Raw genomic sequence first — 27,336 nt, 5'->3', positions numbered from 1 at the left:
TCAAATTGAGGCGGGCTGTGTAAGGATATAATACATACTAGATTCAAAGCCTCAGGATGAAAAAAGAATTTTTATATTTCTTTTGTGTTAAAATGAAAATATTTGAAATATATACAAGAATAATGAAGTTGGAAGAGGGTATTTGCTGTGACCAGTGTGTTCTCTTGGCAAGATTCTGTTGGCTTTTGCCCTGCTTCATTCATCCTAAGGTCAAACTTGCCTGTTATGCCAGGTATCTCTTGATTTCCTACTTTTACATCCCAGCCCCCTTTGATGCAAAGGACATCTTTTTTCAGTTTTAGTTCTAGAAGGTCTTGTAGGTCTTCATAGAGCCATTCCACTTCAGCTTCTTTGGCATTAGTGTTTGGGGCATAGACTTCGATTACTGTGATATTGAATGGTTTGCCTTGGAAATGAACAGAGATCATTCATTAATTTTTGAGACTGCATCCAAGTACTGCATTTAGGACTCTTGTTGATTATGAGGGTTACTCTATTTCTTCTAAGGAATTTTTGCCCACAGTAGTAGATATAATGTTCATCTGAATTACATTCGCCCATTCTGGTCCATTTTAGTTCACTGATTCCTAAAATGTCGATGCTCACTCTTGCCATCTTCTGTTTGACCGCTTCCAATCTGCCTTGATTCTTGGGCCTAACATTCCAGGTTCCTATGCAATATCGCTCTTTACAGCGCTGGACTTTACTTCCACCACCAGTCACATCCACAGCTCACCGCTGTTTTCACTTTGGCTCTGTTTCTTCATTCTTGCTGGAGTTACATCCCCACTCTTCTCCAGTAGCACATTGGGTACCTACCGACCTGGGACTTCATCTTTCAATGTCATATCTTTTTGCCATTTCATCCTGTTCATGGGGTTATCAAGGCAAGAATACTGAAAAGGAGTACAAAATGAAGCAGGGCAAAGGCTAGCAGAGTTAGCTCGGCTTGGATTACTGTGATTCTAAATGGTTTGCCTTGGAAACAAACAGAGATCATTCTGTCATTTGGTTTCTCTCCAAATCCTAGAACATCATAGAAAAGCTGATATCCAGTTGAAGTCTTAGTTTTAGAGATGAGAACACTGAGAGCCAGAGATAGAATCTGACTTATTCAGGGTTGCACAGTGAGCATTAGCAGAGCCTGGGCTAAAACCTACTTTCATCAATCCATGTCCTGTTATCTAGCATCTGTCCATCTATCCATCCATCATTCCATCCATCCATCCATTCCTTCATGCATTCAACAAATGCTTATTGAAGGCCTACTGTGTGTTAGGCACTCTGTTAGGCGCTGCATTTCAGGGGTGCATAGGATAGCGTTCCTGTCCCTCTGGAACATATCTGAGGGGGATAAGACCAACTGCCCCTGCTTTTTCCAGCAGTCTGGGTTTTGCAACCCTCAACTCTTAAACCGAGCCATCTAACTTTCCATGGTTTCTCTCTTTTGTTAAACTTTTATCTATTCTGCATCATTTCTTTTATTTGTACATTGTCTTCCCAGGATTAAATGGTTTGCTGGATTCCCCTAGCCTCCTAGAAGTACATGTCCAGACCCCTTCTAGGAATATCTCTACTCATGACTTTATAGGTATATGTCCTGAGAAGTGGTTCTTTAATGGTGTACCAGGGATTGGGCCAAATCGTTTGTTGGCTAAGAAAAAACAGAACTTCTTAAATAAAATTAACCATTTCTCCTAAACATTTAAAATTCTAATTTTAGCATATATGTTATAATGTTGTGTGTGTGTGTGTGTGTGTGTGTGTGTGTGTGTGTGTGTATAGTCACTACATTGTTGGTATATTTACATTTACTTGTGGGGTGTGTAGTGACATTTTTTGCTGATAAGTGTATGTAGAAAGCACTGCTTAGTGAAATGACTTTCAGAATCCCATCATACTCCTGGAACATTCTGTACCTTGAGATGACCCATCACAAATTTGTGCATCAGGCGGTTCCACTTGGACTTCTTAAATATGGAAAGATGTCCCATGTCATGTTGCAGAAATGAACCCTGAGCCTAGAAGAGACAGGGTTACTGTCAGAGAAGTTGACAAGTTAAGAAGAAAGTAGTAAGTGAGCCCTCTGGTAGACTTGGGAGCCCCTGGGAATATTGAGAGAGCTCTGTGTGCATCTGCCACACTTGCTGTGTTCTTTCCCATCTCTGTGCCTTTGCACAGGTGGTTCTGTTAGCTGGCAATACTCTTCTCTCAACTGTCACAATCTCCAGTGTGGAATGGAAGGAGGATGCCTCTGGAGTCAGGTTGACTAGGGCTCTAAACTGTCCTTCACCACTTTACAAGTTATACAACTCTTGGCAAGCTAGTCGGTACCTCTGAACTCAGTTCTTTGTTTGAGAAGCAGGGATTATACTATACCTTGTTCATTCAGCTGTTTTGCAGCTGAATACATGTAAAATTCCTGATAATGCTAAGCAGTCAAATATTTGTTTCCTTTCTTGATTCCAAAAGTTGCTTTTCAAAGAATAAAGCAAGTTGACTTTTCAAGAAAAAAATGAGCAGATAAAATTTTGTAATTAACACTGATGTTAATTCTCCATGAAGTCATCCCCAGTTGCCTCAATTAGAGTTAGATACCTCTTTCTGCTCCAACAGCACATGCTTGTTTCTTTTCCTCCTGCCTTATATCATATCTAGATATTTCAATGACCAGCTCCTCCCTTGGAAGACCATTTCCCAAGTGCAGGGCCAGGGTGTTTCCCTTTGTGTCCACAATACAGTGTTGTGGTCATAGAATGCCATCTTCAGAGATCTGTGCTTCATTCAAAGGATTTATCAATTGCCCTGCTACATGCCAGTTGCTGATTGCCATTTCTGGTAGAATACATGATCATTCAGTTCAGTTCAGTCACTCAGTCACGTCCAACTCTTTGCGACCCCATGAATCGCAGCCTCCTGTCCATCACCAACTCCTGGAGTTCACTCAGACTCACGTCCATCAAGTTGGTGATGCCATCCAGCCATCTCATCGTCGGTCGTCCCCTTCTCTTCCTGCCCCCAATCCCTCCCAGCATCAGAGTCTTTTCCAATGAGTCAACTTTCAGCATGAGGTGACTAAAGTAATGGAGCTTCAGCTTTAGAATCATTCCCTCCAAAGAAATCCCAGGGCTGATCTCCTTTAGAATATACTGGCTAGATCTCCTTGCAGTCCAAGGGACTCTCAGGAGTTTTCTCCAACACCACAGTTCAAAAGCATCAATTCTTCGGCGCTCAGCCTTCTTCACAGTCCAACTCTCGCATCCATACATGACCACTGGAAAAAACATCCTATTATCATGTAATAATAAATAGACTCTCTTCATAGACTGGTGTACTGATAAGTATTGGTGAAATGAGGCTTTTGGCCATGGTCTCAGGTAATTTTTAAAAAAAATACAAATATATAACTTCTTTTTAGTAGAATCTTTTTTTTAAAGTAGAAGAATGTTTAAACAGCATGTATAAATAGTGATATATATATACACACACATATATATATATATATATACACATATATATACACACACACACACACGTATAGGTATAAATTAATGTGGGGCTTCCTTTCTTCGTGGTGGCTAAGACAGAAAAGAATCTGCCTGCAATGTGGGAGACTCGGATTTGATCCCTGGGTCAGGAAGATTCCCCGGTAAAGGGAATGGCAACCTACTCCAGTATTCTTGCCTGAGGAAATCCATGGACAGAGGAGCCAGTTATAGTCCATGGGGTCAAAAAGGTTGGAAACAACTGAGCGATTAAAAAGAGAACAAAATAAACTCACGTGTGTACCTATAGTCTTAAGAAAATCATTGAACAACCATGAAAAATGTTGGTTGGTTAATGAACGAAAAACAAAGGTGAAGGTTATGTGGCCTAGAAAGGAACTTCAGTTTCTGACATTGTGCGGATAACGTCGGGCAAAGAGCAGCAGCTATCAAGGATATTTACCACATGCCAGTCTCTGTGCTAAGTACTCTACAGAGTAACTTGTTTAGTTCTCCTCAGAATATTTCCATAAAAAATTGTTACCCCATGTTACAGATAAGAGAACTGGGGCCCTGTGGGTTTCGATAACTTAGCTTGACAGGAAGTGCCAGGCAGCCACTGATACCCATGTAAAGAGAGCAGAAAAATTCTGAGGCTTCCCATAGAGCCACTGCCTGGGCTTAAGATACCTACTTACCTGAGAAACCGTGAGAAGAAAAGAAATGAATATTGTGATAAGCCAGCCACTGCCAAAATGCCACACTATTACCCAAGCCAGGGCCTCCAAAATCAAGATCTGGGTGAGGTGAAGGAAGAAGAACCCCAGGTTGGCATTGAACATATTCAAGGTCTCTAATGTCCTCCTCAGTTCTTGGAAATCTTCCACCAACCGGGCCTGTGAAATAAGCATGCAAGAAAGGAATTAGTTCCTTCAGTGGAAAGGGAGCACAGATGAGCATGTATATTAATCTATTTTATCAATGTATGATACCTTAATTTTATGAATAGACATTTATTTATTTAATAAATTTAATTAGGCATAATTTAAACAAGAAAACGAAACCTTAAAAAATTAACAGAAAGCAAAATGCTTAAAACAAGTTATGATAATATATTTTTTTTGAGAAGAGACAAATGAGTAGTGATTTGTAAACTGTCCTCACATTGTAATGGGACTTATAACTTACTTCTTTTTTGGGGGATGGAGGAGGTTCAGTGAACAGATACATAACTTTAACAATTCTTCTTAAAACTGATTAATTAAACAAATTTGATGCAGATAATTTCTTTTGAGGTCTTTATTGAATTTGTGGCAATATTGCTTTTATTTTACGTTTTTGGGTTTTGGGGGGCTGTGAAGCATGTGAGATCTGGATTCCCTGATGAGGGATCAAAGCTGCACCCCCTGCATTGAAAGGAGAAGTCTTAACAACTGAGCTGCCAGGGAAAACCCCTTAAATTAATTTTCCACTTTTCCAAACCAAAAGGTTTATTGAAGTATAGTTGATTAACAATGTTGTATTGGTTTCAGGTGTACAGCAAATCATATACACACACACACACACACACACACACACACACACACACACACATATTGTTTCTTCAGATTCCATCCCATTGTAGACCATTGTGAGATATTGAATATAGATCCCTGCCGAACAATAGGTCCTTGTTGTTTGTCTGTTTTGTATGTAGAAGTGTGTAGCTATTAATAATAATTGCCTTTTTAAATCAATGCGTTGTTTGATCTCTGATTATACTTTGGGGAACTTTGCTATCTATACGGATCTGTGTTACTTTCTATGTTATCATCTGTTTAGTGTGTGCAAAAGACTCCTGTATGAAAGATAGCGTTCACTTAGATTAGCTCAAAGGGTGAATTTCTTGTGAGATGCTCAGAAGCTCTGCAGGAACGAGACAGGGTGCCCTTGGTATTTGTTGGGTGTCTATTGGCTGAAGGAGTCCTTACTCTGTGTACATGTACTGTGCTTACGTATGTACGTCAAGTGCTAGCATGGATTTATGAACTTGCACATACTCGAGAGTCAGCGAAAGGCCTGGGAAGAACTATCTCCTCAGCTTAATAACTATAGTGGGTTTGAAACTCAGACTGTTGAGAAAGTGACCAGGGTGTAAGAATGAAAACTTGATTGTTGCAAATTTGAAATGTTAATACCAAAAAAAGCTATGAACAATCCTAGAAGCAAGAAAATTCATTTCAAGATTCACTGATACAACTTTTTTTTTTTAGTTTTTTATTTTTTAAATTTTAATATCTTTAATTCTTACATGCGTTCCCAAACAGGAACCCCCTTCCCACCTCCCTCCCCATAACATCTCTCTGGGTCATCCCCATGCACCAGCCCCAAGCATGCTGCATCCTGCGTCAGACATAGACTGGCGATTCAATTCTTACATGATAGTATACATGTTAGAATGTCATTTTCCCAAATCATCCCACCCTCTCCCTCTCCCTCTGAGTCCAGAGGTCCGTTATACACATCTGTGTCTCTTTCCCTGTCTTGCATACAGGGTCGTCATTGCCATCTTCCTAAATTCCATATATATGTGTTAGTATACTGTATTGGTGTTTTTCTTTCTGGCTTACTTCACTCTGTATAATCGGCTCCAGTTTCATCCATCTCATCAGAACTGATTCAAATGAATTCTTTTTTATGGCTGAGTAATACTCCATTGTGTATATGTACCACAGCTTTCTTACCCATTCATCTGCTGATGGACATCTAGGTTGTTTAAATGATCCAATACCTGGGAAGGGTCTGGATAGGCTCATCTCTAAAGACCCCATGAACATCAGAATGCTGGTGGCCACAGATAACTTTAATAGATCACACAAGTGTCCTAGTCAACAAAAGGGTTCAAAATATAGTACTTAGGTGCAAAATCAAAAATGAAAGATGATCTCTGTTCATTTCCAAGGGAAACCATTCACTAGCAGAGTAATCCAATTCTGTGCTCTGATCACTAATGCTGAAGAAGCTGAAGTTGGATGGTTCTCTAAAGATTTACAAGACCTTCTAGAACTAACACCAAAAAGAGATGTTCTTTTTATCATCAGTTCAGTTTAGTCGCTCAGTCATGTCTGACACTTTGTGACCAAATGGACTGCTGCACGCTAGGCTTCCCTGTCCATCATCAACTCCTGGAGCTTACTCAAACTTATGCCCATTTAGGTGGTGATGCCATCCAATCATCTCATCCTCTGTCATCCCCTTCTCCTCCTGCATTCAATCTATCCCAGCATCAGGGTCTTTCTAAAAGAGTCAGTTCTTCACATCAGGTAGCCAAAGTATTGCAGTTTCAGCTTCAGCATCAGTCCTTTAAATGAATATTCAGGGCTGATCTCCTTTAGGATGGACTGGTTGTATCTCCTTGCAGTCCAAGGGACTCTCAAAAGTCTTCTCCAACATCACAGTTCAAAGGCATCAATTCTTCAGTGCTTAGCTTTCTTTCATCATAGGGGATTAGAATGCAAGGGAAGTCAAAAGGTACCTGGAGTAACAGGCAAGCTTGGCCTTGGAGTACGAAATGAAGCTCAGCAGAGGCTAACAGAGTTTGCCCAAGAGAACAGACCGGTCATAACAAACACCCTCTTCCAACAACACGGTAGATGACTCTACACATGGACATCACCAGATAGCCAATACCAAAATCAGATTGATTATATTCTTTGCAGCCAAAGATAGAGAAGCTCTATACAGTCAGCAAAAACAAGACCAGGAGCTGATTATGGCTCAGATCATGAACTCCTTATTGCCAAATTCAGACTGAAATTGAAGAAAGTAGGGGAAACCACTAGGCCATTCATGTATGACCTAAAGTAAATCAGTTGCAGTTATACAGTGGAAGTGAGAAATAGATTCAAGGGATAACATCTGATAGACAGAGTGCCTGAAGAACTACGGACCTAGGTTCATAAATTGTACTGGAGGTGGTGATCAAAATCATCCCAAGGACAATCACTGCAAAATGGCAAAGCAGTGTTTGAGGAGCCCTTACAAATATCTGAGAAAAGAAGAGAAGTGAAAGGCAAAGGAGAAAAAGAAAGATATACCTATCTGAATGCAGAATTCCAAAGAATAGCAAGGAGAGACAAGAAAGCCTTCCTCACTGATCAATGCAAAGAAATAGTACAATAAAGGACAATAAAGCACAATAAAGGACAGAAACCATATGGACCTAACAGAAGCAGAGGATATCCAGAAGAGGTGGTAAGAATACAGAGAAGAACTATACAAAAAAGATCTTAATGAACCAGATAACCATGATGGTTTTGCAATCACTCACCTAGAGCCAGACATGCTGGAGTGTGAAGTCAAGTAGGCCTTAGGAAGCATCACTACCAACAAAGGTAGCAGAAGTGATAGAATTCCAGCTGAGCTATTTCAAATCCTAAAAGATGATGCTGTTAAAGTGCTGCATTCAATATGCCAGCAAACATGGGAAACTCAGCAGTGGCCACAGGACCAGAGAAATCAATTTTCATCCCAATCCCAAAGGAAGGCAATGCCAAAGGATGTTCAAACTTCTGCACAATTGCAGTCACTTCACACGCTAACAAAAGAATTCTTAAAATTCTCCAATCTAGGCTTCAACAATATGTGAACCAAGAACTTCCAGATCTTCCAGCTGAATCTAGAAGAGGCAGAGAATCCAGCAATCAAATTGGTAATATCTGTTGGATCATAGAGAAAGCAAGGGAATTCCAAAAGACATCTACTTCTGCTTCACTCACTATGCTAAAGGCTTTGACAATGCGGATCATAGCAAACTGTGGAAAATTCTTCAATCGCTGGGAATACCAGACTGCCTTAGCTGCCTACTGAGTAACCTGTATGTAGGTCAAGAGGTAACAGAATTGGACATGGAACAACTGAGTGGTTCCAAATTGGGAAAGGAGCACATCAAGGCTGTATGCTGTCACCCTGCTTATTTAACTTCTATGCAGACTATATAATGAGAAATATTGGGCTGGATGAAGCAGAAGCTGGAATCAAGATTGCCAGGAGAAAAATCAATAACCTCATATATGCAGATGACAGCACCCTTACGGCAGAAAGTGAAGAGGACCTGAAGAGCCTCTTGATGAAGGTGAAAGAGGAGAGTGAAAAAGATGGTTTAAAATTCAAGATTCAAAAATGAAGATCACGGCAACTGGTCCCATGATTTCATGACAAATAGATGGGTAAACAATAAAAACAGTGACAGACTTTATTTTCTTGGGCTCCCAGATCACTGCAGACTATGACTGCAGCCATGAAACTGAACCTGGCTTGCTCCTTGGAAGAAAAGACAAAACTAGACAACATTTTAAAAAGCAGAGACGTTCCTTTGCCAACAAGTGACTGTCTAGTCAAAGCTATGGTTTTTCTAGTAGTAATGTATGGATGTGAGAATTGGACTATAAAGACGTCTGGGGACCGAAGTATTGATGCTTGAACTGTTGTGTTGGAGAAGACTCTTTCGAGTCCCTTGGAGTGCAAGAAGATCAAGCCAGTCAATCCTAATGGAAATCAGTCTTGAATATCCATTGGAAGGGCTGATGTTGAAGCTGAAGTTCCAATCCTTTGACCACATAATAGGAAGAGCTGACTCATTGGAAAAGACTCTAATGCTGGGAAAGATTGAAGGTATGAGGAAAAGGGGACAACAGAAAATGAGATGGCTGGATGGCATCACCGACTCAGTGGATATGAGAGTTCGAACAAGCTCTGGGAGATGGTGAAGGACAGGGGAGCCTGGCGTGCTGCAGTCCATGAGGTCACAAAGAGTCAGACACAACCTAGCAACTGAACAACAACAACAGGGTGTTTCCAAGCTTGGCTGATTTTACCATCACAGTCACTGTACTGTTGGGGATCACTAAAGCCCAGAAGAGTGATTAATGTGAAATCCTCAGCAAGTGATGGAAGCTGGACTTTAGCCTGTACTTCCTGACATTCAGTTTTGTGCTCAAACACTAATTGTCTATATACATATCTCTGGGTAATCACAGATGCACAAAGAAAATTCATATCAGCTCTTTACCCTCAGGGATCAACACTGTTTTAGATAATGAACAATTATAGCTCTCAACCATGAATGGGATTATGTTTTCCTTAGAGAAAATATTTAGGGAAAACAACAAAGCTCTGCATCATTTCCTCTTTTTACCCTAGTGCGTCCTGCCCTAAATGACTCTGTAAACTTAGAGGCTTGCAAGTTACTTGTGTGACTGCTAAGTTTATGATAATTGTAGTCTCTAAAGTTTATTGAATATTTTCTACATTCCGGGCGCTGTTCTAAGCACTTTAAATGCCTTTAACTCTTTCAGTAATCTCCCAATAACACTTATATGGTTGATTCTATTGTTGCTATTTTACACAGAGAGACACTGAACCACAGACAGGTTTGGTAACTGGCCTACACTCATATTCCACAGTCTCAAGCCCTTCAAAGTCAGGGTCCCAAGACGGATGGACCATGGTGGAAAGTTGTGACCAAACATGGTCAGAAGGGAATGGCAAACCACTTCAGCATTCTTGCCCAAGAATCCCATGAACAGTATGAAAAGGCGAAAGCTATGACACTGAAAGATGACCCCCCTCCCCCCCCAGGTAAGTAGATGTCCAATATACTACTGGGAAACTGTGGAGAAATAGCACCAGAAAGAATATGAGACTAGGCCAAGGCAGAAATGACACCCAGTTATGGATGTGTTTAGTGGGGAAAGTAAAGCCTGATGATGTAAACAACAATATTGCATAGAGACCTGGAAAGTTAGGTCCATGAATCAAGGGAAACTGCACGTGGGCAAGCAGGAGATGGCAAGAGTGAACATCAACATTTTAGGAATCAGTGAACTACAGTGTAAGGGAATAGGTGAATTTAATTCATATGACCATTGTATCTACTACTGTGGTCAAGAATCCCTTAGAAGAAATGGAGTAGCTCTCATAGTCAACAAAAGAGTCTAAAATGTAGTACTTGGGTGCAGTCTCAAAAATGAGAGTATGATCTCTGTTCAATTCCAAGGCAAACCATTCAGTATCACAGTAATCCAAATCTATGCCCTGACCCCTAATGCTGAAGAAGCTGAATTTGAATGGTTCTCTGAAGTCCTACCACACCTTCTAGAACTAACACCAAAAAAAGATATCCTTTTCATCATAGGGAATTGGAACACAAAAGTAGGAAGTCAAGAGATACCTGGAGTAATAGGCAAGCTTGGCCTCGGAGTACAAAATGAAACTAGGCAAAGGCTAACACATTTTTGCCAAGAGGATGCACTGGTTAAAGCAAACACTCTCTTCCAACAACACAAGAAACGGCTCTACACATGGACATCACCAGATCGTCAATACTGAAGCCAGATTGACTATATTCATTGTGGCCAAAGATGGAGAAGCTCTATACATCAGCAAAAACAAGACCGCGAGTTGATTATGGCTAAGATCACGAACTCCTTATTGCCAAATTCAGACTGAAATTGAAAAAAGTAGGGAAAACCACTAAGCCATTCAGGTAGGAACTTGCAGTAATACAGTGGAAGTGACAAATAAATTCAAGGGATGGGATCTGATAGAGCGCCTGAAGAACTATGGACAGAGGTTCATAACATTGTACTGGAGGTGGTGATCAAACTCATCCCCAAGGAAAAGAAAAGCCAAATGGCAAATGGGATCTGAAGAGGCCTTACAAATATCTGAGAAAAGAAAAGAAGAAAAAGGCAAAGGAGAAAAGGAAAGATATACCCAACTGAATGCAGAGTTCCAGAGAATAGCAAGTAGAGATAAGAAAGCATTCTTACGTGAACATAGCAAGAAGTAGAGGAAAATGATAGAATGGGAAAAACTAGAGATCTCTTCAACAAAATTGGAGATGTCAAGCGAACATTTCATGCAAAGATGGGCACAATAAAGGACAGAAATGGTAAAGACGTCACCGAAAAGAAGATAGTAAGAAGATGTGGCAAGAATAAAGAGAATTCTACAAAAAAAGTTCTAATGATCCAGATAACCACAATGATATGGTCATTCACCTAGAGCCAAACATTTTGGAGTGTGAAGTCAAGTAGGCCTTAGAAAGCACTGATATGAAAAATGCTAATAGAGGTGATTTAATGCTAATAGGGGTGGTGTAATTCCAGCTGAACTATTTGAAATCCCAAAAGATAATGCTATTATAGTGCTACACTCGATATGCTAGCAAATTTGGAAAACTCAGCAGTGGTCACAGGACTTGAAAAATCAGTTTTCATTCCAATCCCAAAGAAAGTTAAGACCAAAGAACATTCAAAATACCACATAATTGCTCTCATTTCACATGCTAGCAAGGTAATGCTCAAAATCTTTCAAACTAGGCTTCAACAGTGCATGAACTGAGAACTTCCAGATATACAAGTCAGATTTAAAAAAAGGAAGAGGAATCAAAAAATCAAATTACCAATATCTGTTGGATCATGGAAAAAGTAAGAGACTTAAAAAAACAAAAACAAAAACAAAACCTGCTTCACTGACTACTCTAACATTCCTCTGGGTTTATTGTTTCTTCTGACCCTTTGTGGATCACAACAATCTGTGGAAAACTCATAACAAAATGGGAGTACTAGACCATGTTTCCTGCCTCCTGAGAAACCTGTATGCAGGTCAAGAAGCAGCAGTTCGAACCAGACTTGGAACAATGGACTGGTTCCAAATTGGGAAAGGAGTATGTCAAGGCTGTATATTATCACCCTGCATATTTAAATTATATGCAGAGTATATCATGTGAAATGCTGTGCTGGATGAAGCAGAAGCTGGAATCAAAATTGCTGGGAGAAATATCAACAACTTCAGATAAGATCATGCCACTCTAATGGCAGAAAGTGAAGAGGAATTAAAGAGTCTGTTGATGAAGGTGAAAGAGGAGGGTAAAAATGCTGGCTTCAAACTCAACATTCAAACAATGAAGATCATGGCATTCAGTCCAATCACTTTATGGCAAATAGATGGGGAAAAATAGAAACAGTGACAGACTTTATTTTCTTGGGCTCCAAAAGTCACTGAAGCTGGTGACTGCAGCCATGAAATTAAAAGATGCTTGCTCCTTGGAAGAAAAGCAGTGACAAACCTAAATAGCATATTCAAAAGCAGAGACATTACTTTGCCAACAAATGTCCATATAGTCAAAGTTATGGGTTTTCCAGTAGTCAGGTATGGATGTGAGAGTTGGACATGAAAGAAGGCTGAGCATCAAAGAATCATTGCTTTTGAACTGCGGTGTTGGAGAAAACTCTTGAGCGTCCCCTGGACAGCATGGAGATCAAACCTATCAGCCCTATAGGAAATCAACCCTGAATTTGCATTGAAATGACTGATGGTTGAGCTGAAGCTCCAATACATTGGCCACCTGATGGAAAGAACCAACTCATTGTAAAAGACCCTGGTGCCTGGAAAGGTTGAGAACAGGAAGAGCAGAGGGCGACAGAGGATGAGATGGTTGGATGGCATCATGGACTCAATGGACATGAGTTCAAGCAAACTCTGGGAGATAGTGTAGGAACATGTAGGCCTGGTGTGCTGCAGTTCACAGGGTCACGAAGAGTCAGGCATGACTTACTGACCGAACAACAATATCTCGGCTCCTACACCTTGTCATAGGAACCGGGCTGTGTCCAGGCTGTGTGCCTGATGGCCCACTCATCTCAGTACAGTGCGTTGCTTCCTGACACACAGCCTTGAGGGAAGCACATGGACCTCAGGAGTGAGCCTAAGTATTCGTCTTGGGCCGGCACTTAACCAGTCCTCTTTCCTCAGATTCCTGCTATCCCCTTGTGAGTTTGTTTCTTCATTTCTTAAAATGGAAATATAATTCATATTCTTTCTGCCGCACAGTGATATCTGGATCACCACCTTGTACAAAGTATTTCAAAAGAATGGTACAATTGTAAGCTGTTTTAAAACATGAAGTGCAAAAAAAAAGTGCTTAATATTACCTAAAATCCCTTTAAGCTTTGTGTGCAACCATTCTAGTGAATTCTAATCTTATGGAGGCCCTGCCCTTTGAAGACAGTTTTTCAGTCAACCAAAGGCTTGGTGAAATAAAAAAGTGGTGCTTTTCGTGGGGAATACCCAAAGGTCTGAGGCCAGGAAGAGGTGAGCTGGAGTTCCTGTCTTTGCTTTACAGAAGGTAGTTTATTCTCCTGGAACTGTAATTTCTCCAATTGTAAAAAGAACTATAATTAGGATATAGTCACATCATTGATTCAACAGCTATTTATGGAATTCCTACTACAGGTCCAATCCTGCACCGGTAGGTACTGAGGACTGAGGGATGAGCAAAATTGACATAGTCTCTGCTCTCATGGAAACTGGTTTAACAGGGAACATCAAACAATTGTAAGCAGTCATGGAAAAAGAAGTTACTTGTAAGTTGTGTGGCAAGAAGTAGGTAGTTAGAAACATGGAATTACCGTTTGGCACAGGGCCAAGCATCCCATTCCTTTGTTTCTCAGAGGCTTAAGAATTCTGAGGATCTCAGGAGGATGTCATTATTTTGAAATATTTGGAATCCACTCATTTATGCTATTTGGAGAAGGCAATGGCAACCCACTCCAGTACTCTTGCCTGGAAAATCCCAAGGATGGAGGAGCCTGGTGGGCTGCAGTCCATGGGGTTGCTAAGAGTCGGACACGACTAAGTGACTTCACTTTCCCTTTTCACTTTCATGCACTGGAGAAGGAAATGGCAACCCACTCCAGTGTTCTTGCCTGGAGAATCCCAGGGACGGGGGAGCCTGGTGGGCTGCCGTCTATGGGATCGCATGGAGTCGGACATGACTGAAGTGACTTAGCAGCATTTATGGTATTGCAGGTCCTCCCAGGCAGAATGGCTGGTTTCCCACAGAAAATGATAAGTTGGCCCTGAAATATACCTCTTCCTCATCTCTCCACATACTCTTGGGTCCCGAGACCTCACTCACATTTTTGTTTCTCTCCTGATTGGGCTCTTCTGGAGCAAGCTCTCCGATGAGCAGTGGTTTAAGGTACAACCGCACAATGTCAGGGTCCAGATGCATGGCTCTGAAGACGTCCTGTGAATCAGAGAGAACTGTTAGAGGCTTAAAAATGACATGCTTACTTACAGATATCTCCCCTTTCTTACCTCATTCTGTACCAACCTTAGGAATCAGCACAGACTATGTTATAGAGCATTTACTTCTAACTCTAGGTTGACACTTCAAGTTCATTGATCAGTGTTACCCTTGAAATTCTTCTATGAGAGCCTCACACTGGAGATCCACCCACTGAGTGCATGGCTTACTAGGCAAGTCCTGGGTGGAAAGTTGATCCCCAAGCATTGGAAGAGATCGTTGTTTATTTTATTGAGCATGAGAAGAAGTAGTTGGCTTTGAGATTGTGGGCCATGGTGAATCTCTAGAGTCAAACCTCAGGCTTGGTGTGGAAGTTGCCCACACCGTTTGGAGCGTGCAGAAACCAAGACTGCCTATACAAACCACATCTATCAGTTTCCCTTTTAGTTCTTGGTCAAGGACCAGGGGACAGAGGCTCTTGAATTGAGTTATTTCCAAGGAAAGACAAGTTAAAGTTGATGATGATAACAAATGTCTAAGAGAGCATGGGAGCAAAGCCCTCCAACCCTTAGTTGTCTAAAGTGGCACTTTCTTGGCTAAGTTTATCACTGAAGAAGCCTTAGCATTCTTTCTAAAAGAAAAACAAACGAACAAACAAAAAAGCACCATAGCATTCTCTGTAGGGGCTGGAGACAGGCACAAAATAGAGCTGACCCACTATATTTTTCCAACTGCACTCTCATGTTAAGTAGTAACAACAAGTGGCTATGAGAAGCAGTGTTGATTCTCATGTCCTGCTTAAGTTTGGAAATAAGACATAGACCTTTTTTTTTTTTTTTTCCTCCAGGGATTTAAACTGCTTTGGGGGAAGGAGGTTTCTCCAAGAGTAAGACACTGGACTTCTTGCTATTATGGTTTTGAGAATAGGAATGGTCAATATGAAGAAAAATAACCAAGGTTTATTAATTTGAATATGTGGAATCCACACACAATACCCTGGAGTGGTGGTGTTGCAGAGTGCTGATTAAGAAACTGGATCCCCGAGCAGCCTTCCTACACATAAGTCTATGCTTGCTGTGTAATTGTGGACAAGTCTCTTGACCAGTCCATACTCCTGTTTTCTCTTCCCTAACATGGGAGTGAGGGTAATAGCTACTCAATCTATAAAGTTATAAAAATTAAGTGAGCTGATTAGAATCTGAGTGGTTTATAGTAAATTCTCAAACATATTAGCTCTCTTTCCTATACGTGTGCCTCTGGGCTTCCCTGGTGGCTCAGATGGTAAAGAATCCGCCTGCAACGCGGGAGACCCCGGTTAGATCCCTGGGTTGGGAAGATCCCCTGGAGAAGGGAATGGCACCCACTCCAGTATTCTGGGCTGGAGAATTCCATGGACAGAGGAGCCTGATGGGCTACAGTTCACGGCCTTGCAAAGAGTTGTACACGACTGAATGACTAAGATACACAGGATAAGAGCCACCTGCCTTCCTTCTCTTCAATAAAATATAACAGTTCAGAGATTTTCTTTCCATACTCCACTCGGAGTGAGCTCTGAATTGTTTTAGTGAAGACAATGAACCCTCCATCTTCAAAATCTAAAGCAACTTTAGATACATCTAGAACTACATACAAACCTACACATGGAGCATTTTCATATGTATAGGCTTGTATGTATATATATAACATGAATGAGGCTATTCAGAAGGGTGCAATATCAACTCTTTAGACTCACTCTTCTGGATTCAGTGATGGAAGAAGGGATTTGTATCCGTGAGAACCAGTCCAGGACCTGCTGCTCCTTCTGCCTTTGCACACTTGCTCTGACCCCCTTGGGAAATGCTGCTTTCAAAGATGTGTTTTCGCTGTCACATTCAACGACCCTAAAGTTAGTTTACCTAACCAGGATGAGAGTCATCTGGTGATTAACCATGTGACTAAAACATTTCAGGGTGGCCCATACTGGAAAATCATGGTCTGCCTGCTGTTAAGGAACAGAGGAGGGCGAGAAATGCTCTGAGGGATCAAGGTCAGGGTGCAGAGCAGGGGTGAGGCCCTGGACTTGCATCTTACTCTGAGAAGTCGCTCAGAGCCCTGGAACAGTTTGCTGATGCTAATATTACTCTGGGTTCACTGTTTCTTCTGATCTTCAGCAAGATTCACAGGTCAATACTGTGACAACAGAGCCTGAAGACCTACAGAGTTTTCCAGAAGAGTAAGAATTGCCCTGCTGTGTGGAACTCTTTTCATTGCATTAATGGGCAGTACAAATATGACTCAGGCAGTCTTAGAATATTCAGTTTGAAGGAATTCACTATTAGAGTCTAGATACTGAGTAAGTTGTGAAATCTTCTCAAAAGACCTTCAAAAATGAGTTGTTATTTTTTCTTAATTAACTTTATTTGACAAGCATGCTCCTCCTGAAGAAAGTCCAGGGGTAAATGAAGGGGAGAGGGAGTAACACCATGTTTTTAGTGTATCCTGTGTACAAGGCGCTCTGTGGGCCAACTCAACATCATCAACTTACTTCTGTGAGGTTCCATCATCTTTGTTATACATATAAAGACTCCAAATCTCAGAACATTGCCACAGTAAGTGGGAGAGCCGGGAACTGAACTCAAGGCTATGTGGCTTTACAGCCAGGAAGCCATAAAGGTCCATTCCCGCCTTAACATGTACAGTTCTTTTCCTGAAAGAAGGGTGACACAAGATTGTTTGGGAGGATGTTGAGATCAGTATGTGCATGCTAGGCAGTTAGTAAAGTGTTTCCCCACCTTCGGTTTTAATGATGTACATCACTTTGTGGCCCCAACCTACTTCTCCAGGTTGACCTCTCACCATACGCTTCATGCCTCATCCTGTCCAGTGGAACTCTCCCTATTCGATAAACACTCCAGGACCCTGTACAGTTCTGAAGCTTTTAATACCTGCTGCTCCCTTTGCCTTGACTGCTTTCCTCCATTTTTTTTTTTTCTACTGAAAAGTTCCTTCTCAGTCTTGAACATCCAGATGAAATATGGCTTCTTAACACAGGTAGGAAAGTTATTTATGATCTCTTCTGGACTCCCATGACACTTTGTTCCTAAAGCTTTTCAAAGGATGTTGCAGTGAACCTGTGTATTCACAAAGGCCTTCTCTAGTGGTTTTTGACTTTTTTGAAGACTGAGACAATTCATTATTGATTAAATTATACCTGATGTTTTTCGCTGTGCCTGGAATATGACATGTGATCAAGAGATGTCGGATGAATAAGGGGAAGGGTGAATGAATAGAGCAGTATATGACTTCTCTAAAAAGGAGAAAGTTGAGAAGTATTGAGTTCAAAGGATATGGATCTTAAGCACTGCTGTCTCTTCCCCTCCCTCAGCATCTCTATTTTCTGATCTCTTAACTACTTTGTTATCTCTCATTTTCATCTGTTATCTTTTGATTCACTTCTCAACCATCATCTCTATTTACTAACCTATTCATAAATTAACACAGTAGCTCCTCTTAAAACTGATCATTTCCCAAACAGTATCAGCAGAGAGGAAAGATGTGATTATCTTTGCTTTCACAGTGACTTTGAAATCCTGCTGATTTTTTGCTGATATTTAATGGGGTCTGGAAGTGTGCCCATTATTGGAAGAGCAGTATGATCCCTAGTGGGAGAGACAAGTATGTAAAGTGAGAAGGCCTGAGAAGGATCATGTCCTTATAATTTAACTACTGTATACACGCTGTGCCCCACATCAAGGCACTTGGCCTAGAGGGTATGTGGGTTGAAATTCAGGAGACACTCCATTTGCCAAATATTGCTCTGTAATCAATCAAGTGTGTGCCTGTTAAATTTACACCAAAATACACTATAGGGAGCAGTGCAGCACGTTGTTTATGTTGGGAAATTTGCTTAATCTCTGGAGCTTCGATTTGCTTTCTGACTGTGGATGCTGCTTAGTCTGCTCCATGGGCTCATTCATCCCTTCATTCATTTATTCCGTCATTCATTTATTCCGTCATTACAAAACCTTGCCGAAGACTTAGCCAAGCATCAGAAAGCTTAAGCTTTGGAACCAGATGCTATTAAAATGATGATGTTTTTATGTTATTATCATTATTTGGTTCCTCTGAAGTGGGTTGAAATTTCCCAAAATTCAGAAAAAAAAAAACACACCTACCCATGGTGAATTTATGTATATAGTCACAAAACAATATAACTAGAACATAGATTTTGATTTACTTATCTCAAAAAGCTCACAGGGGACTTCCCTGTCAGTCTTGTGGTTAAGACTCCATGCTTCGGATAGAGGGTGTGGGTTCCATCCCTGTTGGGCAACTAAGGTCCCACACGCCTTTCAGCACAGCTGAAAGAAAAAAAAAAAAACAAAAAAAACCAAACACCTCACCAGAATATTCAATACCCAACCGTGGACACCCATTCCTACACCTTTGGGTAGTTCCTCTTCTGGTTCCTTCTCAGATCTCACCTGTTTCAAGGCAAATGCTAACTCAAGGTCCCTTATATTTCTGGGAGATCACAAGTTTTGAGTAGGCTGATTTATCTGGAGAATATAGTCTTTGCCTGCATTTGGGAAAAGAGCCACTTTGGAGTGGAGAATGTTTACATGAAGTCACCAAGATTCCCCTCCATCCACACGGATAAACAGAGGGGTATTTATTTATCTATTTATTTTTGCCATAACTCACTCTATTATTTGAGATTTTTTCCTGTGATATACTTAACTAAGCTCCAGGCCAGACTCTCTCTATCTCCACTGCCCCCACCAAACCTGTTCATCTTTCTGGCTTCATTATCTCATAATGGCAACTGCCACCCACCTACCTACATAAGGCATCCATCAGACAGTTTAGACTCCTTACTCCTGCTTACTTACCCAGCCACTTATCCCCTATTATAAATTATGTCTCCTGGTTATCCACCCCTCTTCCTCATTTCTGTTGTCAGTGCTTTTCTCAGGACTTCAGCATGTTCCCTGGACTCTTTCCTTCGTTTTTTTTTTTTTTTTTTGAAATTATTTTCCATCATAGTTTAATACAAGATATTGACCATAGTTCACTATGCTATACAATAAACCTTTGTTGCTTGTTACATATCTATTTTTAATAAGAAATCTAGCATTCTATTTATAAGTCAAACAAGTGCAATCAAAATGTCATAAACTTTTTAGTTAGGCAAAAATTCATAAACTTTCTAAAATATATATATTATACATATTTTTGTATATGTATACAAAAACTTTTTTCTACTACACTTGATAAAGGCTTGAGAAAGAACATCAAAAAAAGAGGTGGAAAAATTGGAGAGCATAAACTAAATGAAATGGGAGCACTGAATATGAAATAGACAAAGTGAAACAAACTAGATAAAAGATCATCATAATATAGTCCAATTGTTTTTAAACATGACTACTCATTAGAAGTACTACATCAACAACCTCGGATGTGCAAACGGTAGCAGTCTTAATGGCAGAAAGCAAAGAGGAACTAAAGAGCTTCTACAGGAGAGTGAAAGAGCCGTCTTAAAACTAAATATTAAACTAAGATCATGGCATCTGGCCCCATTGCTGCATGGCAAACAGAAGGGGAAAATGTGGAAGTAGTAACTGCTTTACTCTTCTTGGGCTCCAAAATCACTGTGGACAGTGACTGCAGCCATGAAATCAGAAGGCAATTGCTTCTTGGCTGGAGAGCAGTGACAAACCTAGACAGTGTATTGAAAAACAGAGACATTGCTCTGCCATCAAAGGTCCATATTTAAAAAAAAAATGTATATGGGGCCATAGCCTATTAACAATGTTGTGATAGTTTCAGGCGGACAGCAAAGGGACTCAGCCATACAGATGCCTGTATCCATTCTGCCTTGACTAACGCTTCTTGATCTTCAGCCTTTACTTAACCACCAGGCTGACGTTTGAAAAAGAGTCCCTCTTCATGGCCTTTGCCACCCATTAGCCCTTTAACTGCACTTGTCTCTTTACTCTTGTACCTTGTTTTCAACTTGAACCATCATTCAAATGAAAATCAAATGAAAATTTAATTTTAAAGTACAAAATGTTGACAGCCCACAAAAGATGCAGTTATGACTGATGACAACTTTCCTTTTACAGGCAGCTAGAATCCTGGTTGGTTTCCCTGTAGGATTGGGTGTAGGGAGGGATGCTGGGCTAGAGAAGTGTCATTACCTGCAGTGGGAGGAGAGGAAGACCTACAGCGATGGTAAAATCCAGAGTCCTTTGCTCAGAACTCAAGACCCTTTCTCTCCCTCCTCCTTCTCTTGTCTCTTTCTTTACCTCGCACACCCTTCATCCTCTCTTCCTCCTTCCCCTCTTCTCATCCTCAAGCCATCACATCGACCAGGATTGCGCTGAGCAAAGGATGTGCCCAAGCCGGGAGACCTATTCTGCTGGTGCTTACTCGCGCTGTGAACCTGATCTGTATGCCACCGCTGTACACCTCCTCTCTTCCCCACCCCAGCCTTGCCTCTGCTGATTCCACATGAGTCTTTTGGACCTGCACACAGCTCTATCCTCGTCCACCTTGCAGTCTTCCAAGCAGTTGAAACAAATTTTGCTATATTTCCTCCAGGCTTTTGTCAACTTTTTCCTGTCATATTGGATTTTTACTCTGATGAAGAGCTTGTGTTTCTCAGTGTCTCTCTCAGGCCCTGATGTTCAGACTTGAGGTGGCTTAGCATGCAGCTTTGGTAATAACCATGACTTTTTTGTTCTGAATTGTCTGCTCTTGTGCATACCTCACAAGAGGTGTGTGTTTACTTCTTTTGTGGAGCCCGGAAATATAGTTCACTTACTTGTATAAAACTTGGGACTTCCCAGGTTGTGCTAGTGGTAAAGAACCCACCTGCCAATGCAGGAGACATAAGAGGTGCAGGTTCGGTTCCTGGTAGGGAAGATTCCCCTGGAGGAGAGCAGGACAACCCACTCCAGTATTCTTGCCTGGAGGATCCCCAAGGACAGAAGAGCCTAGTGGGATATAGTCCATAGGGTTGCCCAGAGTCAGAGGTGACTGAAGTAACTTAGCCCAACTTAGCATGCAGGATGCTTCATACGGACATGTTGTAATCTATGTGATTAATTCCTCTTGTTGGACATATAGGTTTTTTCTGGCTTTTCATAGGTAAGCTTTTCTAGGTGAGAAGGTCTAAGCCTTAACTTTAGTTATTAGCATTGTGCATTAGTTTTAAATCATATATTTTGAAGAAACAATCAAATAAACAATATGTTCTATAATAGGAATTGATGCACCTGTGTCTTGTATAATAGACTTACCCTCTTCCAACAACACAAGAGAAGACTCCACACATGGACATCACCAGATCGTCAACACTGATAAAAGATACATTATATTTCTGCAGCCCAAGGTGGAGAAGTTCTATAGAGTCAGCAAAACAAGACTGGGAGCTGACTGTGGCTCAGATCATGAGCTCCTTATTAGCAAATTCAGACTTAAATAGAAGAAAGTGGGGAAGACCGTTATGCCATTCAAGTATGACCTAAATCAAATCTGTAAGTATCATTAAGTGGAATTGAGAAATAGATTCAAAGGACTAGATCTGATAGAGTGCCTGATGAGCAGATGGAGGTTCGGGACATTGTACAGGAGAAAGGGAGCAAGACCATCCCCAAGAAAAAGAAATGCAAAAAGGCAAAATGGCTGTCTGAGGAGGGCTTACAAATAGCTTTGAATAGAAGAGAAGTGAAAAGCAAAGGAGTAAAGGAAAGATATATCCATTTGAATGTGGAGTTCCAAAGAATACCAAGGAGTGATAAGAAAGCCTTCCTCAGCGGTCAATGCAAAGAAATAAAGAAAACAATAGAATGGGAAAGACTAGAGATTTCTTCAAGAACGTTAAAGATACCAAGGGAACATTTCATACAACGATGGGCTCAATAAAGGACAGAATGGTATGGACGGAACAGAAGCAGTAGATATTAAGCAGAGTTGGCAAGGATACACAGAAGAACTGTACAAAAAGATCTTCATGACCCAGATAATCATGGTGGTGTTGTCACTCAGCTAGAGCCAGACATCCTGGAATGTGAAGTCAAGTGGGCCTTAGGAAGCATCACTATGAACAAAGCTAGTGGAGGTGATGGTATTCCAGTTGAGCTATTTCAAATCCTAAAAGATGATGCTGTGAAAGTGCTGCACTCATTATGCCAGGAAATTTGGAAAACTCAGCAGTGGCCATGGGACTGGAAAAGGTCAGTTTTCATTCCTATCCCTAAGAAAGGCAATGCCAAAGAATGTTCAAACTAGGGCACAATTGCACTCATCTCACATGTTAGTAAAGTAATGCTAAAAATTCTCCAAGCCAGCCTTCAGCATTGCGTGAACCATGAACTTGCAGATTTTCAAGGTTGATTTACAGAAGGCAGAGGAACCAGAGATCAAATTGCCAACATCCGGTGGATCATCAGTAAATCAAGGGAGTTCTGGGAAAACATATTTTTCTGCTTTATTGATGATGCCAAAGCCTTTGACTGTGTGGATCACAATAAACTGTGGGAAATTATGAAAGAGATAGGAATACCAGACCACCTGACTTGCCTCTTGAGAAATCCGTATGCAGGTCAGGAAGCAACAGTTCGAACTGGACATGGAACAACAGACTGGTTCCAAATAGGAAAAGGAGTACGTCAAGGCTGTATATTGTCACCCTGCTTATTTAACTTGTATGCAGAGTATCTCATGAGAAACGCTGGGCTGGATGAAGCACAAGCTGGAACCAAGATTGCCGGGCAAAGTATCAGTAACCTCAGTTATGCAGATGACACCACTCTGTGTCACTGTACGCTTCAAACACCGCTCAACACTCTGATGCTCGCCAGATGGACTGCTGTCTACTTCATGCACTCCAGTTGTAGGAGTCTGAGAAATTTCTACTTGGGTCACGACGTTTTTTCCAGATTTTACTCACCTATTTGTAATTTCCTTCTTATAAGACAATAACTACATTTCAAAACCAAACAAATAAAACAAAAAACATAATGCCAAGAACAAAAACCAAAACCTGCAATACACATAGCATCTACTGTCAGCATCTGAGCCCACCCCAAACCCAGTGCAAATAATAGCTAGACCTTGAGGCTTAATTAGCTTTCAAGTTTTTGCTGGATAGGAATACTGAAAAGTTGGTTTGGGAGGAGATGAGTGATCATGGAGCTTGAACACGTATTTGAAATGGTTTTGGAAAGACAGCCAAGGTCCCAGCCACCCAGCAGCTGGAACAGAGAGAGAGAGGGCAAGGCTTTGAGCTCCTTACCGTGGCGTCTTCCCCAGCGTAGTGCTTGAGGACCTGCCGCCCACCAGGATGCCTGTCTGCCCAGCCAGTAACATCGTAGACCTTGCGATTGATCACCAGCCACTGATCAGTCTTCTGATTGTGTCTCTGGATCTCCTGCCAGGTATACGTGTTGAGGCTTTTTCTGGGCAAGTTGCACTTCGCATATGCCTCTTGCCTTGCAGAGAGCTTGGCTTTCCCACTTGCTCCTGGTTTCCCGTTTGCCTGATGCTTCGCATCTAGGTCCAGCTGGCTCTCATCTACAAGGCTCCCATTGCCCTCAGGCTTTTCTTCAAATGTCATTGTCTTTGTACTTTTAGAATTTCTGGCTTGACACCTGGAATTTCTAATTCTCACCTGATTGAACTACAGAATGACCTTTTCCCTCTCCTGTGAAGTAAGAAGCCTTCAAAGAAAACTGTTTAGCCTACTTGACTCTTGGCAAACCTGATAGTGAGTTCCTTCCCGGCCTCTCACTTCTCTGTCCTGAGTCTTTTTTGTCCTGATGAAGACTTTCCCCACACTCCAGAACTTGGTCTACCTTTCTCTCTTCTCTCTGTTGGCTGATCTTTTAGCAGAGTTCTTATTCATTATTAAGTGTCCTTTAGTCAAGAGCTGAAGCCAATCACAGCCCAGTGGATGGTGTGGCCTGACCCCTGGGAGGAGGGGCTGGGCTCCTTCTTTGCTGTCTGCACTGGCATCATGCTGGGTCAGGCTCATTAGCTCTCCCCCATTGAAAGGAAGAGCTGTTTTAACTCAACACATGAGCAGAAGCTTGCAAAACCTCTAGGAGGCTGTGAACGCCTCCTGGAATTGGGAAATGTTCTTTCTTTGTTGTTGTTAAGATTGGAACATGTATACTATCATGTGAATTGAATCGCCAGTCTATGTCTGACGCAGGATGCAGCATGCTTGGGGCTGGTGCATGGGGATGACCCAGAAAGATGTTATGGGGAGGGAGGTGGGAGGGGGGTTCATGTTTGGGAATGCATGTAAGAATTAAAGATTTTAAAATTTAAAAAATAAAAAAAAAATAAAATAAAAATAAAATAAAAAAAAAAGATTGGAAACTTTCCTTTTCTTCTGCTTTTCTCAGATTACTTAAAAATTTTCTTTTAAAAAATCTGAACTGAAGGATAATTGCTTTACAGAATTTTGTGGCTTTCTGTCATACATCAACAAGAATCAGCCACAGGTAAGACCATATCCTTTGTGTCTCCTCCCCATCCCACCCTTTCAGACTGTCATAGAACCCCTGCTTGAATTCCCTCAGTCATACAGCAAATTGTTCTTTTGAAAGCTGTTATTTCTCCCTAAGGGTTTAAATTTCTGAAAAAAAGCATTTTTGACTTTAAAATGTTTGTAACACCCTATTAAGGTTACATGGTTTACAACATTACATAAATTTCAGGTGTGGGAAATTATAATTCAACTTCTGAAGCAGTACAGCATGCTCACCACCAAAAGTTTTATTTTCCATCAGTCGCCATGCAGTTGACCTTCTTTACCCATTCTACCATCCTCCCCGCACTCCCACTCGAGGAGCCACTGCACTGTATGTTTGTTTTTAACATTTCACGTTTGTATCCAGAAAGGAGTGAAGTCATATGGTAGCTGTCTTTCTCTGCTTGTTTTTTCTCACTTAGTATAATATTCTCAAGAACGTGAAGTTGCTCAGTGGTGTCCAAGTCTTTGCAACCCCATGGATTGTAGCCTACCAGGGTCCTCTGTCCATGGGATTTTCCAGGCAAGAATACTGGAGTGGGTTGCCATCTCCTTCTCCAGGGGATCGTCCCAATCCAGGGACTGAACCTGGGTCTCCCCCACATTGTGGGCAGATGCTTTGCCATCTGAGCCACCAGGGAAGCCCAAATTCTCAAGAGCCATCCCTATTTCCAAAAGTGTGAAGATTTCATCTTTTAATCATTTTAATTATCTTTTAATGATTTCTGAGAATTTTTGTCTGTTTTGTTTTCTTTGCTTTATTCTTCAGTTGGCACTCTACTTTGGTTTTGTTTTATTTATTTGCTTATTTTTAGCTTTTTTAAAATTGATTTCTTTTTTGGTTTCTTTGGTTTCTTTAGTTCTCGTGTTTTGTTTTGTTTTTGGTTCTGTTTTCGTTTCTTTTGTGTATATGTTACTTTGTTCTTGTTTCTATTTACAATTTGATGTTTTGTCTTTTCTTTCTTTTTTCCTTTTCTTTAATCCTCATTGTGGTTTTCATTTGCATTTCCCTGATGACTAATGATGTTGAGCATCTTTTCATATATCTGTTGGCCACCTGCATATCTTCTTTGGAAAAATGTCTATTCATTTCTTCTGCCCATCTTTTAATTGGGTTGTTTGTTTTTGGGAGGTTGAGTTGTATGAGCCATTTATGTTGGTTGGATCCCTTTTTGCTCATATCATTTACCAATATTTCCTTCCATTCTTTAAGTTGTCCTTTTTGTTCTGTTGGTGGTTTCCTTTGCTGTGGAAAGCTTTTACGTAGGCCCCGTTTGTTTATTTTTAGTTATTTATTTATTTTATTTTCACTGTGCTTGGTCTTCATTGCATAGCACGGGCTTTCTCTAGTTGCAGTGAACAAGGGATGCTCTTTGTTGAAGTGGCCTCTCTTGCTGTGCAGTATGGACTCTAGGCACACAGGCTTTGGCAGCTGTCTTGTTGGCCCTAGAGTGTGGGCTCAGTAGTTGTGGTATAGCTGTGGCTTAGTTATTCCATGGCATGTGGGATCCTCTTGGACAAGGGATTGAATCTGTGTCTGCGGCATCGGTAGGCAAACCCCTAACTGCTAGAGCACCAGGGAAGTCTCCTATGTGTTCAGTTTTTCTTTCATGCTGTTCAGTTGCTCAGTCATGTCCACCTCTTTGTGACCCCATGGACTGCAGCACACCAGGCTTCCCTGTCCTTTGATGTCTCCTGGAGCTTGCTCAAACTCATGTCCATCGTACATGTGTACATGTATGCTCACCCAAGTTCATGCCCAAGTGCAAGAAGAATGAAAGTGGAGAAGTCAGTTAAGAAGCTCTTGCAGTACTCCAAGGGAGAGGTGATGATGGATTGCACATGAGGAGTGGCAGTTAAAGTGGAGAAAGATTCTTCTCCGATATATTGCTTTTCTAACAAGGAAAAAAGTTGAATTTTTAAAAGCCAGGGCTTTATTCCATGTAGCTATTTCCCTATACTCCAACAATACCCAAAGATTAATCCCATCAGAATGCTGATTAGGTTAAATCATATATAATTGCTGTTTTTTAAAGGTCAAGCCAGTCAAATATAATTAGTGTCTTATGGCTCAGTGTAAGAGACAAAATTCATCCGAACATGCTCACATTGAGTGTCTATCTTGTGCCAGCCTTGTGCTGATTCCTACAATGTTGTATGTGTTCATTTTAATCACCTGAGTTTCACCCAGGGACACTTACTAAGGATCATGGCCTTTATATCTGCATTCTAACCACCTAGACAGTGATTGGCAA

The 27,336-nt window shown here is 41.1% G+C and overlaps 1 protein-coding gene across 1 annotated transcript in view; it reads right to left on the bottom strand.

The window, feature by feature from the left end:
- Window positions 1–24,223, bottom strand: part of LOC114118432 (fatty acid desaturase 2-like protein FADS2B) — a 40,888-nt gene extending 16,665 nt beyond the window's left edge. Inside the window, exons 1-4 of the mRNA XM_060400203.1 lie at window positions 23,840–24,223; window positions 14,401–14,559; window positions 4,184–4,381; window positions 1,920–2,021 (exon numbers count right to left, since the gene is read on the bottom strand). Coding sequence (XP_060256186.1) covers window positions 1,920–2,021; window positions 4,184–4,381; window positions 14,401–14,559; window positions 23,840–24,160 — 780 coding nt within the window. The 5' untranslated portion in view covers window positions 24,161–24,223. The remainder of the gene's footprint in view (window positions 1–1,919; window positions 2,022–4,183; window positions 4,382–14,400; window positions 14,560–23,839) is intronic.
- Between the last annotated feature and the right edge of the window lie 3,113 nt (window positions 24,224–27,336).

This window comes from Ovis aries, chromosome 15 (assembly GCF_016772045.2).
Source record: "Ovis aries strain OAR_USU_Benz2616 breed Rambouillet chromosome 15, ARS-UI_Ramb_v3.0, whole genome shotgun sequence".
NCBI lineage: Eukaryota > Metazoa > Chordata > Mammalia > Artiodactyla > Bovidae > Ovis > Ovis aries.
The sequence above is the reverse complement of the archived record's forward strand: the minus strand, read 5'-3'. Positions and strand labels throughout refer to the sequence as shown.